This window comes from Peromyscus maniculatus, chromosome 1 (assembly GCF_049852395.1).
Source record: "Peromyscus maniculatus bairdii isolate BWxNUB_F1_BW_parent chromosome 1, HU_Pman_BW_mat_3.1, whole genome shotgun sequence".
Taxonomy (NCBI): Eukaryota; Metazoa; Chordata; class Mammalia; order Rodentia; family Cricetidae; genus Peromyscus; species Peromyscus maniculatus.
The window spans coordinates 20,298,521-20,315,596 of NC_134852.1; the positions used below are offsets into that span (position 1 = coordinate 20,298,521).

Genomic DNA, 17,076 nt, shown 5'->3' on the forward strand with positions numbered 1-17,076 from the left:
TGTCTTGAAGACCATGAGAAATTCACATGTTAGTGTGAATATTTTGTGTCTTTATGGAAAGATAATTTTTGCATTCTCAAGCATAGTTATAATGGTACTGATACAAGTTGGGGAGATACAGATATGAAAACTTCAGTAAAACTATAGATCTTGAAGTGTCCTGAGAGGTGAAAGTAATGATATATGGTCACTGAGTGACCAAGCATCAAACATACCTTTTTGCAAACAGGAAGCAGTGCTGTGTAGCCGAAGTTTTCCTGTGTCATGCCTGGTCCTGCAGCTGCTCATACCCAATTAAACACACAGAGACTTGTATTAATTACAAACTGGATGGCCTAATGGCTCAGGCTTCTTGCTCTTATATCTTAAATTAACCCAAAACTATTAATCTATGTATCGCCCCATGTTCTGTGGCTTTACCTGCGTCTCATACATGTTGTTCATTTGGTGGCTGGCTCGTGTCTCTCTAGACTCCACCTTTCTCTTTCCTGTCTCTCTCCTTTCCCACCTGCCTCTAAGCTGCTTTGTCATAGGCAAAACAGCTTTATTTATCAACCAATGGGAACAACATATATTCACAGCATACAAAAGACGTCCCACAGCACTTTCCCTTTTCTTTCTAATCAATGTATTTTAAAGATATCTTGACTTCAAAATTTGGATCTAAGGATATGTTGGTTTGGAAAGGAGGCTCTGTTTTGTTTCCACAGGAAGCAGGAGGCTATGGATTTGTTCCAGGTTAAGATGGATCAGTTTTACTAAGCCAGACCTCCTGAACCTTGACAGATGGTACCTATCAACAAAAGTTATAGCTGGTCTTCCCAGGACTTGACCATTATCTTGGATTTTCTCAGGATCCCCATAAGACTACCAGTGCCCCAAATCAGCAGGAAGTAGCCTAGAAAACTGTGCCCACATTGCCCAAAACTGGATTATGGATATTTGTCTTTGTTTAGAGATTGGTTACAAATTGTTATTGGTCATAGTCAATATCTTTCTAAAGAAAAAAGGAGGATAGGATATAGATATGATAGGATGAAAGGGTAGATTATTAAACCTACTTTTAAACAGCAACTTGTTTTCAATTGCTATAGATTTTAGTTTATTGATACAAATTTAAAGTTAATTTTGTTATACTGTATATATATTTCTACTCTTGTTTAAGGTATTATGTTTTTGCAGATCATTTGAAATTGTAATGGGTAATTAAGAAATACAGATTAATAAATAGTCTTCTATGATAGTCAAGCTTATAGTCATGTTAAGTTTTCTAGGTATACATAGATATAATTCAATTAGGTAGGCAATCTTCAAACACTTCAAAAACCTACAGAATATGGCATTTAAAATGTTTTAAAAACTTAGACTTTTCTGGACAATGAGATGTCTGCTCTTGGCAGCACCAATTATTTCAAGGAAGAGATGGGCACCAAAGACACTCCATATGGAGTTTATCTTCTTCATGGCAAAAATTGGCCATTTGAACAAGAAACTGTTCTTGTCTGGACTGCTTGACAAAGTGTTGTATAAACTGGACATACAGGACCCATAGGAAGATGACTACTGAACTTTGCAAGGCAAGATGGTCCCTTCAGGTTCCTGCTTCACAGAAGAAGCTGCCAGACATTTTAAAGGACACAGAGATAAGTGATTGGGGGACTCTAGGCCTATAGGCTGACGATGGATGCCACAATGTTGCAGAGGAATATTGGGTGAATGTCTAGGCAGCCAGATGTCTCTGTCATTTCCAGAGTTTTGGAAGTTGGTTACAATGCATTTCCTGTTTAATTAGGTAATATTTTATCCTTGCGAGGTCTTTGCTGTAGTTGAAGACTAAATAGTTATAATTATAATTTTCCTTGGTTAGGATAAAAGTTAAATTAGATATGAAACTTAGACTCATAAATATAGGATAGATAGAATATTTTCTTAATTTTGTCAAATACAAATGGACTAATATTGTAATTGTAATTCCTGCTTGATAACTGTTATATTATATGTAATTTTACTAGGTTAAAGTTAAAACCTTTCTTTTTGATTAGAAAGAAAAGGGGAAGTGCTGTGGGATGTTATTCTGTGTGCTATGAATATGTGTTGCTCTGATTGGCTGATAAATAAAATGCTGATTGGCCAGTAGCCAGGCAGAAAGTATAGGAGGGGTAAGCAGACAAGGAGAATTCTGGGAAGAGGAAGGGCTGAGTCAGGAGTCACTAGCCACACATGAGGAAGCAAGATGACAAAACTGATAAAATGTACCAAGCCATGTGGCTAAACATACAAAAGAATTATGGGTTAATTTAAGTGTAAGAGCTAGTCAGTAATAAGTCTGAGCTAATGGCCAAGCAGTTATAATTGATGGAAGCCTCTGTGTGTTTATTTGGGTCTGAGCAGCTGCAGGACCAGGAAGGACACAGGAAAATCTTCAGCTACAGTGCTGCAGACCTTGGACCCAGCTGTGGGCCAAAGAGCAGCCCAGTGATTCAACTCCAGTCCATCTGAGCTGGGTGCTGGAGCTAGTCAGGGCTAGTCAGCATTCCAATGGAACCTGAACCACCCAGGCTCAGTTACATGCTCATCAATGCAGGGTGAAATCTATACCCTCAAGGGGATCCTTATTCCAAGGCTGGCTTTTCAGATCAAGATCTTAGATAGGGGCCATGTGATTCACCCAGGAACCAGGGTAGACACAGATACATTTAAGCCCCTATCCACAAGACAAACAATGGAAGCTCCTTGTACAAATCCTGTATCATCCATGAGATCCAGGCCCATGGTCACTTAGCCATGATTTGGAGGGAACTAATTCATCTAGATTGCTTTCATAAGGAGATATTGGAAAACTAGAGAAGACATGGCTTCTTCTATGAACAGAGCTGAAATACACGATAAATATTCAGGTATACAGAAGGGAGACTGGCCAGGCTGCAGAGATGTGCCCAGGGTCTGAGGACATCGTGGGTGGAAGGGCCAGAGCAGCACAGGCTGTGGAGACAAAGCAGAGATGGGACCCCTGAGCCTGAGGCTGAGTCTCTGTAAACCTCCTGAGTAAACAGACTGAGAAGGAATCTTCCTTACCTACTCCCTGCCTTGGGCAGCAGATTCAAAGGAAGATGAAATCCTCACTCTTAAACTGGATGTGGTCCTGCTTGAAGGCTTGCCTAGAAAGAGACCACCCGGAAACAAGGCTCTCTACTGCCACTGTCTCTGGACCTAGCTGGGGCCACAGGTGAAGCAGAATTGCTCTTACTGCAGGTCAAGCTGGGCTAGGTGTCAATCATTGTATCTGCTGTTGTTGCTGTCCCCCACCCCCACTGCAGTGGGAAACATAAATCCAGCTGAACACAACACAGTGGACAGACTCACATAAAATCAAAGAAGCAAAAGGAGTGGGAACAAATGAGAAATAAAAACTAGAGGAGAAAAACATCCACCCTAACAATGTGCAAAACTCAACACACACACACACACACACACACACACACACACACATACACACACACACAAATATGAGAAAGCATCTACCATCATCACACTTTCAAATAGAAGAGCCCACCACTAGAATCAAGGAAAAGGAGGGCTGAAATGTCTGAAAACCATTCCAGAGTCCTACTTTACACAGGATCCATGGCCACATGCAGGGCCCAAACTGATGAGTGAAGTAAGCAGATCAATTCAGGGCAGAGATGAGAAAATTAGCAGAGTAGATGAAATGGCCAGTGCTTGGAAAGGGTGATTAAAGAACAAAGGGAAAAAATTAGCAAAGTAATTAAGACCCTGAGAGCAAACAGAAATGCTGTGAATAACAGAGCCAATCAATCAAATCAGAAGCACAGCTGAAAGCTTCAGCAGATGACACTAAGCAGATGAGAAGAGATTTCCAGGTTGGAGGATGACATCAAGAATACAGTACATTGAGGTGTATGTAAAGAAAAGAATGAACATGTCCAGATCTGTGGAGTATACTCAACCAACACAAGGTGGGGTAGAGCATGGTGAAATAAAGTCTACAGGCACTAGTAAGTTAACTAACAAAACCAGATCCAGTGTTTGCCAAACTTAAAGGAATGATCATCCAAACACGCCCCGAACAGACACACCAGAGAGGAGCCACACAAAGACACGTTAAAGCCAAGATACCAAAAATGTGAACCCCAGAACCAGCCTTAGGGGTTATAAGTGGAGATTGCCAACCCACCTACCAAGAGAGCCATGTGAAAAAAAAACATCAACTCTCAAGTCAGCAACCCCAGAAGCCAGAAAAGCACAAACTGAAAGATTCTTAGTCGTGAAAGTAACTGGCTTTCCAAACACAGCTGCTGTGCCCAGCAGAGTTCTCTTCTGTTTGGTGGAGATGTAAGTGCACTTCAAGACAAGTACAGACCAAGGCAGTCCTCAAAGCCAAGTTGGCAGTGCAGAACTTACTTGTCACATTCCTGACCTTGCTGCAAAGAATACGTGTTTTGAGATGGATGATTGGAGAAAGGAGAGCTTGCACATAGCCAGTACCTTGTAAAGAACACATCCCACCCCTACCCCACTGTGAGAGTGTGCACTGCCCCGGATGAAGGAAACAGCATCAGGATTAAATGTAGACAGCAGTTGGGAAATGCAAATACTTGTTAAAAGATGAGATCATGGGGCTGGAGAGAGAGCTCAGTGGTTAAGAGCACTTGCTGCTCTTCCACAGGACCGAGGTTTGATTCCCAACACCCACATGGCAGCTCATACCTGTCTGTAACTCCCTGTCCAGGTTATCTGACACTCTCATACAGACATACATACAGACAAAACACCAGTGCACATAAAATAAAAGTAAATTATACATATAAAAGATGAGATTATGGGATCCTGCACCAGTACCTCTGGAAGTTTCAGGGACATAGAAAAGGTTCTGGGGTGCAACTTTTCATAAAGGACACTAGAACTGTAAGGAATCATGACTGAATCCTTGGCTAGAACATGTGGTAAGACAAAAAAGGAAAGAAGATGGTAAAACCATGTATGAAGATAAAGAGATGGAGAGAAAATAAGAATGATGAAACATATATTTGATAGTAAACATGAGACAAAATACCTGATAAGTTCACAATCTACAGAGGGAGGCTGGGAAAGGGACATACCTCCCTCTCATTCTCAGGCCCGAGTGTCTTGCCATCCTCAGTGGAGGTGACTACATCCCAGACAAGTGTGTTAAAAAGGCTTCCTAAACACACTCACAATTAAATTGCACACAGAATGGCAGCATGTTTCCTCCCTATTGGCATGGCCCCCAATGGCCCCCCAAGGCATAGATAGCCTTGTTTTAGTGCATCATTTTGGGGCACCCAGAGGAACAATATATCAGTCTCCCACCTCTAAAATGAGTCTCCTGGTGACCTTATTAAGCTAACTAGGCCAGGAACCTTTGAGAACACACATTTCCCCAAGTTAAGCTACACCAGAGAGTCAACTTTGGGATCTGAAAAGTCATTAAAAGTTAGTTCTCCTGCAGTGGCAGAGATCACCACAGCCACTCCAATGGGCTGAGCACTGAGCAGGACCCCAGAGAACATGCTCTCTGTTTCCCAGGAGGCCATTGTGCCTCCTGCTCTTACAGTGTGCTTTGAACTTCTTCATGCTCCATAGAGGGCATGATGCCAGGCTGTGAGGTTTAGTTTTGCCCACTGTACAGGGATCAGTCATGGCTGTAACACTCTGTTTCCCATAGACTCTTATTTTGAAATTCCTTGCTATGATAATAAATAAATATTTCTATACTTACTGTGTTAAATATTTCTGATGAACTCATGCTGCAAATCTAAAGAATGTGAAATTATGCATATCCCACATGGCAAATAACCCTGAATACCTCAGATGTGTACTTACAGAGTCAATGTAACACTTCCTTTCCTGCTGGGACAACCACTGAAAAAATTTTATATAGCCTTTACTTTTAGGTTTAATGCCTTTGGAACATACAATTCAGAATTTAAAAATCTTTATTTTAAGTGTAAAGAATCCTATTTACAAATTCTTTCAAATGTTTCCATTATTTTTATCTTATGTCTATGGGTGTTTTGCCTGCATGTACATATGGCCGACATGTGCATGCAGTTCCTGAAGCGGCCAGGAGAGGGCACCAGATTCCCCTAACTAAAGTTACAGATGCCTGTAAGCTGCTCCCATGTATGCTGGGACGCTAACCCTCTGGAAGAGGCCCTGCCTGTAACCACTGAGCCACTTCTCCAGGTTAGCATTTTGTAAATTCTTAAGGGATGTAAGATTTATCTTGGGAAACATGATTTTGCAGTTGTGGGATCATATTTTAGAATATTGTTATTTATTTATTCATTTTTTTTTCCTGGAGCTGAGGACCGAACCCAGGGCCTTGTGCTTGCTAGGCAAGCGCTCTACCACTGAGCTAAATCCCCAACCCAAAACAAGTAACTCTTATTTGATTTTTTTTTTCTTTCTGGAATTAGAACCGAACCCAGGGCCCTGCGCTTGCTGGGCAAGCGCTCTACCACTGAGCTAAATGCCTGACCCGTTCATTTTGGTTTTTTGAACCAGGGTTTCTCTGTGTAGTTTTGTGCCTGTTCTGGATCTCACTCTGTAGACCAGGCTGGCCTCGAACTCACAGAGATCTGCCTGGCTCTGTCTCCTGAGTGCTGGGATTAAAGGCATGTGCTACCACCACCAGGCAATATTGTTTTATTTATTCTTTGAAAATTTCATACAATTTATTTTGATCATATTCATCCTCCTTCTCCACTTCCTCCCAGGTCCTCCCTACCTCCCCAACAACACAACCCAATGAACTCTCTCACTCTCACTCTCTTTCTCTCCATCTCTTTAAAATTTTATCAAAACCCAGCCAGCTAATAAAGACATTCTATTAGCTTAAACCTGTGCCTGAGTGCTCTTCTTTGGTGGATAGCCCACAAAACTGAGCACTCCAAAGTCTCTTAGTCTCTCTTCATTGACCAGTTATGGGTCTCTGCGTCAACTCTCATCTACATCGAGGAGAACCTTCTCTGGTGAGGGTTGAGTGATCTATGGATGTAGCAATAAGTAATTAGGCATACTTTTATTGTTGTGTCCTGTTGCCAGAAAGAACATAGATCCCATGATGCAAGGTAGTGTGAGATGAGCATGGTTTCTAACACTTTGAAACTGTAAGTTCCAAAGATTCTTATACATTCCCTTGGTCATGCTGTCTTATCACTGCAATAGGAAAGCAACCAAGATAACAACACACACTTGAGTCATAGAACATAAATAAATGTATCAAGTGGGTACCGACCTGGAAGCTTCATTCCTACTAGCTAGCCTTCATAGTGCCAGAAGGTGCTGTGCATGCTAGTAGTGGTGAAAAGTGATTATCAGTCTCACCCAGGTGGGACACCAGTGAAATACAATAACAACCCGCCTGACAAGAGATGCCCACTGATGCAATAGTGGCATGGTTGTTCCAAGGGTAAGCAACCATTTCCTGGGCCTGGATTTCAGGCCCAGATCATGAGATGGAACCCACACCTGGCACTATTAACCAGACTGAGAACATGTGGCTGGATAGTGTATAAGCTCTAAGAGAAAACCTATTACCATTACCCTACTAAATGGGTGTAGCCTTGGATGACTTCCAATACTTAATGCTTTACTTAGAGGTTAGTGTATCATTCAATTCTTATCAAGGAAGCTCTTTCAGTAGATGGCAATGAACACAGACACCCACAAATAATCAACATGTAGAGAATAGGAGACTTCAGAGTGCTCATCTGTAAATGAGCATATCACACCCATTCTCTCAAGTGTCAAGGATTTTTGCTGAAGTGGGAATAGAAGGAAAGTAACAGCCAGGGATGATGGATGATTTTAAGGAAACTGGTTTTTAGACACAGCAGAGCTCATGCACACATTAATTCACAGCAATGCAAGACTAGGACAAGCTACAGCCAGACAAAAATCCCAGCATGGAAGCAGAGAGTAGGCACATAGACCAACCCATAAGTGAGGAATACTGGCATTTGATAGCTGCTTGGGAAGACTAAATCAGTTTTCATTAATGTGTGGCATCTGGCCTCTGTTATATCGACCACACTATAGGACAAGAACCAAACCCAAGAATAGTTGGACTCGATGAATTGAGAGAAAGAGAGAAACATGACAGTGGGTGAGATAGTGAGGTAGGGGTGGAACTAGAGGAGCCGGGGACGGTAAATATGATCAAACCATGCTGCACGACATCTCTTAAAGAATCATAAAAATTATTTTTAAAACGAGTTGGATTTATCTGGTTGCTAAACTGTGGGATCTTCAATCAACTGAATTTCCCAGGTTTATTGGCATAGAATCCCATGATCTCATCTTTTAAATGGATAATAGCAGGAAAATTCTGGTACATTCATGAAATGAAACACAATACGGTAGGGGGAAGTGAATTAACTACAGCTTCAAAAATAAGTTTTTAAAACTACTATCTGTCTATTTGTCTGTCTATCTATGTATCTATCTATCTATCTATCTATCTATCTATCTATCTATCTATCTATCTATCTATCTATCTATCTATCTATCCATCTATTCATCCATCCACCCACCCACCCACCCACCCACCCATCTATCTATCTATCTATCTATCTATCTATCTATCTATCTATCTATCTATCTATCTATCTATCTATCTATGAAGATGGAACTTTGAGTATATCCACTTAAAGTCCCTGAATTGTATTATTTATTTATTTACTATTTACTATTTATTTATTTATTTATTTATTTATTTTTATTTATTTATTACAAGATCTCTCACTATGTAGCCCTGGCTGTCCTGAAAATCACTATGGAGTCCAGGCTGGCCTAGAACTCATGAAGATCCAGCTGTCTCTGCCTCCCTAGTGTGCCACCATGACTGGTCAATTTTTGCTTTCAATTTTTACTTTTTAAGGCATTAAACCTAAATGTAAAGGCTATATAAAATGTTCTCAATGGTTGTCCCAGGAGGAAAGGAAGAGTTACATTGACTCTGTAAGTACACATTTGAGGTATTCAGGGTTATTTGCCATGTGGAATATGCATAATTTCACATTCTTTAGATTTGCAGCATGAGTTCATCAGAAATATTTAACACAGTAAGTATAGAAATATTTATTTATTATCATAGCAAGGAATTTCAAAATAAGAGTCTATGGGAAACAGAGTGTTACAGCCATGACTGATCCCTGTACAGTGGGCAAAACTAAACCTCACAACCTGGCATCATGCCCTCTATGGAGCATGAAGAAGTTCAAAGCACACTGTAAGAGCAGGAGGCACAATGGCCTCCTGGGGAACAGGGAGCATGTTCTCTGGGGTCCTGCTCAGTGCTCAGCCCATTGGAGTGGCTGTGGTGATCTCTGCCACTGCAGGAGAACTAACTTTTAATGACTTTTCAGATCCCAAAGTTGACTCTCTGGTGTAGCTTAACTTGGGGAAATTTGTGTTCTCAAAGGTTCCTGGCCTAGTTAGCTTAATAAGGTCACCAGAAGACTCATTTTAGAGGTGGGAGACTGATATATTGTTCCTCTGGGTGCCCCAAAATGATGCACTAAAACAAGGCTATCTATGCCTTGGGGGGCCATTGGGGGCCATGCCAATAGGGAGGAAACATGCTGCCATTCTGTGTGCAATTTAATTGTGAGTGTGTTTAGGAAGCCTTTTTAACACACTTGTCTGGGATGTAGTCACCTCCACTGAGGATGGCAAGACACTCGGGCCTGAGAATGAGAGGGAGGTATGTCCCTTTCCCAGCCTCCCTCTGTAGATTGTGATCTTATCAGGTATTTTGTCTCATGTTTACTATCAAATATATGTTTCATCATTCTTATTTTCTCTCCATCTCTTTATCTTCATACACGGTTTTACCATCTTCTTTCCTTTTTTGTCTTACCACATGTTCTAGCCAAGGATTCAGTCATGATTCCTTACAGTTCTAGTGTCCTTTATGAAAAGTTGCACCCCAGAACCTTTTCTATGTCCCTGAAACTTCCAGAGGTACTGGTGCAGGATCCCATAATCTCATCTTTTATATGTATAATTTACTTTTATTTTATGTGCACTGGTGTTTTGTCTGTATGTATGTCTGTATGAGAGTGTCAGATAACCTGGACAGGGAGTTACAGACAGGTATGAGCTGCCATGTGGGTGTTGGGAATCAAACCTCGGTCCTGTGGAAGAGCAGCAAGTGCTCTTAACCACTGAGCTCTCTCTCCAGCCCCATGATCTCATCTTTTAACAAGTATTTGCATTTCCCAACTGCTGTCTACATTTAATCCTGATGCTGTTTCCTTCATCCGGGGCAGTGCACACTCTCACAGTGGGGTAGGGGTGGGATGTGTTCTTTACAAGGTACTGGCTATGTGCAAGCTCTCCTTTCTCCAATCATCCATCTCAAAACACGTATTCTTTCCAGGATTCAAGGTCAGGAATGTGACAAGTAAGTTCTGCACTGCCAACTTGGCTTTGAGGACTGCCTTGGTCTGTACTTGTCTTGTAGTGCACTTACATCTCCACCAAATGGAAGAGAACTCTGAAAGCCAGTTACTTTCACGACTAAGAATCTATCATTTCATGCTTTTCTGGCTGTTGGAGTTGCTGACTTGAGAGCTGATGTTATTTTCACATGGCTATCTTGGTAGGTGGGTTGGCAGTCCTCTTATAACACCTGAGACTGATTCTGGGGTTCACAATTTTGATATCTTGGCTATGATGTGTCTTTGTGTGGCTTCTCTCTGGTGTGTCTGTTTGGAGTGTGTTTGGATGATCATTTCTTTTATGAGTTTGGGAAACACTGGCTCTAATTTGTCGTTTAACTCATCAGTGCCTGTAGACTTTATCGCATCATGCTCTACTCTATCATAGGTTGGTTGGGTTTATTTCACAGATCTGGACACACTCATTCCTTTCTTTTTTAAAAAAATTTAATTTAATTTAATTTTACATGCGTTGGTGTTTTGCCTGTATTCATGTCTATGTGAGGGTGTCAGATCCCCTGGAACTGGAGCTACAGTCAGCTGTGACCTGCCAAGTGGGTCCTGGAAATTGAATCCAGGTCCCTTGGAAGAGCAGCCAGTGCTCTTACAGCTGAACTAGCTCTCTAGCCCTGCCCATTCCTTTTTTTCACATACACCTCAATGTATTGTATTCTTTTTTGTTTGTTCCTGTTTTTTGAGACCGAGTTTCTCTGTGTGTAGTCCTGGCTGTACTGGAACTTCACTTTGTAGACCAGGCTGGCCTTGAACTCATAGAAATCTGCCTGCCTCTGCTTCCCAAGGGCTGGATTAAAGGCGTGCACCATCACTTCTTGGCAATGTATGGTATTCTTGATGTCATCCTCCAGCCTGGAAATTCCTTCTCCGTTGATCACATCTGCTGATGAAGCTTTCAGCTGTGCTTCTGATTTGATTGATTGGCTCTGTTATTCACAGCATTTCTGTTTGTTCTCAAAGTCTTAATTACTTTGCTAATTTTTTTCCTTTGTGTCTTTAATTATCCTTTCCAAGAGCTGACTCTTTCATCTACTCTGCTAATTTTCTCATCTCTGCCCTGATCTCATCAGTTTGGGCCCTGCATGTGGCCATGGATCCTGTGTAAAGTAGGACTCTGGAATGGTTTTCAGACATTTCAGCCCTCCTTTTCCTTGATTCTAGTGGTGGGCTCTTCTATTTGAAAGTGTGATGATGGTAGATGCTTTCTCATATTTGTGTGTGTGTGTGTGTGTGTGTGTGTGTGTGTGTGTGTGTGTGTGTGTGTGTTGAGTTTTGCACATTGTTAGGGTGGATGTTTTTCTCCTCTAGTTTTTATTTCTCATTTGTTCCCACTCCTTTTGCTTCTTTGATTTTATGTGAGTCTGTCCACTGTGTTGTGTTCAGCTGGATTTATGTTTCCCACTGCAGTGGGGGTGGGGGACAGCAACAACAGCAGATACAATGATTGACACCTAGCCCAGCTTGACCTGCAGTAAGAGCAATTCTGCTTCACCTGTGGCCCCAGCTAGGTCCAGAGACAGTGGCAGTAGAGAGCCTTGTTTCCGGGTGGTCTCTTTCTAGGCAAGCCTTCAAGCAGGACCACATCCAGTTTAAGAGTGAGGATTTCATCTTCCTTTGAATCTGCTGCCCAAGGCAGGGAGTAGGTAAGGAAGATTCCTTCTCAGTCTGTTTACTCAGGAGGTTTACAGAGACTCAGCCTCAGGCTCAGGGGTCCCATCTCTGCTTTGTCTCCACAGCCTGTGCTGCTCTGGCCCTTCCACCCACGATGTCCTCAGACCCTGGGCACATCTCTGCAGCCTGGCCAGTCTCCCTTCTGTATACCTGAACATTTATCATGTATTTCAGCTCTGTTCATAGAAGAAGCCATGTCTTCTCTAGTTTTCCAATATCTCCTTATGAAAGCAATCTAGATGAATTAGTTCCCTCCAAATCATGGCTAAGTGACCATGGGCCTGGATCTCATGGATGCTACAGGGTTTGTACAAGGAACTTCCATTACTTGTCTTGTGGATAGGGGCTTAAATGTATCTGTGTTCAACCTGGTTCCAGGGTGAATCACATGGCCCCTATCTAAGATCTTGATCTGAAAAGCCAGCCTTGGAATAAGGATCCCTTGAGGGTATAGATTTCACCTTGCATTGATGAGCATGTAACTGAGCCTGGGTGGTTCAGGTTTCATTGGAATGCTGACTAGCCCTGACTAGCTCCAGCACCCAGCTCAGATGGACTGGAGTTGAGTCATTGGGCTGCTCTTTGGCCCACAGACTGGTCCGAGGTCTGCAACACTGCTTCCTGTGTGCGAAGAGGTGTGTTTGTAAAAGGGGAAAGACCTATATGATCTGACGAGATACCAGAGTATGTGTGGATGGGAACAAGAGAGGTCACTTTAGGGTGGGGAATGGAGGGAGAGAGTACTGGAAGAGACAACTGGAATTGGGGATGCATTTCACCAGCAAGGTAGCAACCTAATACAATGGAAACTCCTGGGAATCTACAAGCGTGACCCTAACGAAGACTCCCAGTAAAGGGAGATACCGAGTCTGAACTAGCCATCTCTGTAATCAGGCAAGGCTTTCAGTGGAGGGATTGGGACACCAATCCAGCCACAAAACCTTTGAGCTACAATTTGCTCTGCCTGCAAGGTGTGCTGGGGTAAAGCTGGTGCAGAACTTGTGGGGGTGGCCAACTAATGACTGGTCCAGCTTGAGATCCATGCCACAGAGGGAGCTCACATCTGACACTGCTTGGAGGGCCAGGAACCAGAGGCTGGATAGCCCAGAGACCTAGGATAGAACCAAATATGACCAGAAAAAAGAAAGTCAATGAAATTATTCCTAGTAATACTCTGCTGTACTTGTTGACCAGAGCCTAGCATAATCATCATCAGAGAGGTTTCATTCCAGAAACTGATGCGAACAGATTCAGGGACCCACAGACAGACATTAGACAGAGCTTGGAAATCTTGCAGAAGAGGGAGAGGAAGGATTGCAGAAGCCAGAGGGGTCAAGGACACCACAAGAGAGCTCACAGAGTCAATAAACCTGGGCTCATAGGTCTGACCTAGGTCCTCTGCATGTATGCATGGTTGTGTACCTTGGTCTTCTTGTGGGACTCTTAACAGTGGGAGTGTGACTGTCTCTGACTCTTTTGATTGCTTTTGGGACCATTTCCCTCCTATTAGTCGTCTCTTTCAGCCTTAATATGAGATTATGTACCTAGTCTTATTTTAACTTGATATGTCATGTTTGATTGCTATCCCGGGAGGCCTGTCCTTTTCTGAAGGGAAATGGAGGAGGAGTGGATCTCAAGGAGGGGGAGAGGGCCTGGGAGGAGAGGAGGGAGGGGAAATTGTGGTCATTATGTAATAAATAAGAGAATAATAATAAAAAGGATTAGAAAAAAAGTGGTGTGTTTTATGCTTGGTCACGCAGTGACCATATCTCTTTGTTTTCACCTCTCAGGAGATTTCAGGATCTATAGTTTGATTGAAGTTTTCATGTTTGTAATTCCCCAACTTGTATCAGTATCATTGTAAGTATGCTTGAGAATGCAAAATTTATCTTTCCACAAAGGCATACAAAATATTCACACAAATGTGTGGATTTCTTATGGTGTTCACTTGGCAAGACACTTCAATTCTTGGTCAGATTAGGTGTGTCCATCATGGCATGAATGCTGGTTTGGGCCAGAAAATTCTTGGGTTAAGATTTATGTTTTGTATAGTTGGATCGTCAGGTATAGTTTTATCTCTCCCCATTCCATTTCAGGAATCTTTACAAGTTGTGTGAACCACATTTGTCCCAAACACTGACTTTTGACTTAGAAAGTAAAGTTGGAGGTAATGAGCTAAATGTCTCTACCTGGATAGCTCTGACAGGTAATTGTTGAACTGATCCTTGTCCTGACAGACTTGTGTAATAGAGTATAAACCAAGGTGAGAATGACTAATACCCATACTCTTGTTATGAGCTATAATGTTCTATAGAAATGTCAAATAATTAAGACTATATTGCTTTAGAGAGAAGGTACAAGGGCAATAGTAAAGCCAGTATACACAGGGAGACAACATTCACTGTTTTTCTTTCTTTCTTTCTTTCTTTCTTTCTTTCTTTCTTTCTTTCTTTCTTTCTTTCTTTCTTTCTTTCTTTCTTTCTTTCTTTCTTTCTCTCTTTCTTTCTTTCTGCTTGTTGTTGTTGTTGTTTTGTTTGTTTGTTTTTGTTTTCAAGACAGGGTTTCTCTGTGTAGCCCTGGTTGTTCTGGATCTCCCTCCATAAACCAGGCTGTCCTTGAACTCACAGAGATCTGCCTGCCTCTGCCTCCTGAGTGCTGGGACTAAACATGTGCCACCATTGCCAGGCCAGCCTTTATCTTTCTGGAACAGGGTTACTTCACTCAGGATGATTGTTTCTACCTCAATCGATTCACTGTCAAATGTCATGATTCCATTTTTCTGAACAGCTGAATGATATTCATATAGATGTTACATTTTTATTACCCATTCATCAGTTGATAAACATCTAGGTTGTTTCCAATTTCTGGCTATTGTGAATAGAGCAACAGTGAACATGGATGAGCAAGTGTCTCTGTGGTATGAACTAGAGTCCTTTGGGTATATGCCCAAGAATGATATAGCTACATTTAATGGTACATCAATTCCCAGGTCCCTGAGGAACGTCCACACTGATTTCTACAGTGGCCCTACCAGTTCCCATGTCCACCCTCTCCCTGTATCCTCCCTGGCATGTGGCGTCATTTGTTTTAATCATCTTGGTCATCCTGGGCTAAGCTGAAATCTCAAAGTAGTTTTAATTTGCATTTCCCTGATGACTAACTATGCTGAACATTTTTAAAAAGTGTTTCTCAGCCATTTGTCATCCATCTTTGTGAATTCTCCATTTAATCCTATTCCTTCATTAAAAATTGGGTTATTTGTTTTCTTAATGTTCAGCTTTTTTGTTCTTTACAATGTCCATCTGTCTTTCTTATGATTCAAATGTATTTTGGTTCATATACTAAAGTGTCATGAGGTTCCTTATGAGTTCTTTAGCCCCGACTTTTCTACTCTCAGGCTCTCAGAATAATGGAAGCCAGTTCCTGGAGGGGTCACCTCTGAGCTTATTTGGTGTTCTTGTGCTTATCTATCAATCACTGTATTCATCCTCCTAGTCCATTAATTTTAACCTCACACCATCATGCATTTATACTTGGTTGGTCTGCCTTGTCCAGTCAGAACACTGAAGACTTCCTTAAGATAATGTTTCCAAGAGACCTAATTTCTGGATTCTTCCTCCTGTCAGAAATTTTCATTGGATTCATTGGAAACTCGCTGCTCTTTGTCCTATACATGTACACCTTCTTAATGCAGCCTCATCTGAAGAAGCCCATAGATATGATCTTCACACATCTGACACTTGTCAATGTTTTGAGCATTGTGTTCAGGCTGATACCAGATGTCATGGCATCCTTTGCGGTCAAGCTCCTTTTCCATGATGTTGGATGTAAGGCGGTTTTGTATGCATACAGTGTTACCAGGGGCCTTTCTATCTGTACTACTTCTCTCCTAAGTGCATTTCAAGCCATTACTGTCAGTTCCAATCACTCCAAGTGGGCATGGCTTAAATCCAAGCTTGAGTCCTGTATTTTTCCCTCACTCTTCTTCATCTGGATCATCAATACATTTCTCTATATTCCCATGTTTGAAAACGTAAAGGACCAAATCAACTTCACTGTTGTAGGCTCTAGATATTCCCAGACATACTGCCGAAGCAACCAGGTTCGCCGTTACACCACCATGCCACTTGTAACTGCATTAACGATTAGAGACACCCTGTTTGTGTTTCTCATGATGTGGGCCAGCCTCTACATGGTGACCCTCCTGTTCAGACACAATAGGAGAACACGGCATGTCCACAGTTCCAGTGTCTCTTCCCAGGCCTCTTCTGAAAAGAAAGCCACACACAGCATCCTTCTGCTTGTGGGTTTCTTCGTGTTTTTCTATTTCTCAAACACCTTTGTCACCTTCTATTCACTTCACAGACCTAAGGGCAGCCCAGTATTGGATCTGATTAGTGGAGCTTTATCTTCAGGCTACCCAATCATCTGTCCTTATGTTCTGATGAACAATAGGAAAATTATTTCCAAATTCATGTCTTCCTTTTCAAACTTGGAATGTACCTTTTCTACAAGAGGCTGTCATGGCTAATCTGATACCCCAAACTCTCCTTTGCCTTAGAGGATTTTTTACTACATCTGAGCAAAATAATCAGGGCATTCCTAGGTACCTAATATCCAGATGGTAGGAACTGATAGGTACTGCATTTTTTAAAGTCCGGGTCTTATAAAGGCCATGCTGGCCTCAATCTTGTTATGCACTGCAGATGATCTTGGCCCCCTGTTCCTCCTGTTTCCACCTCTTAATTACTGGGGTTACAGGCATGCAGCCACCTCACCTGTTTTTTTTTTAGGTATGCTATGTTTTTAATATGAGACTCTGAAGATTTCATAGGAACAAACATACATTAATAAATCAACAATTTTCATATGACATTGTGCTTAAATTTTATACTGAACA

The 17,076-nt window shown here is 41.8% G+C and overlaps 1 protein-coding gene across 1 annotated transcript; it reads left to right on the forward strand.

Moving 5' to 3' along the window:
* Positions 1-15,759: 15,759 nt before the first annotated feature.
* LOC102917944 (vomeronasal type-1 receptor 4-like) lies at positions 15,760-16,707 on the forward strand. Its single transcript, XM_006998141.3, has one exon. The coding sequence runs from the start codon at positions 15,760-15,762 to the stop codon at positions 16,705-16,707; it is 948 nt and encodes a 315-aa protein (XP_006998203.3).
* Positions 16,708-17,076: the final 369 nt, after the last annotated feature.

Excerpts from the sequence above, each read along its gene's own strand:
- LOC102917944 (XM_006998141.3), top strand. The coding sequence starts at position 15,760 with ATGTTTCCAAGAGACCTAATTTCTGGATTCTTCCTCCTGTCAGAAATT.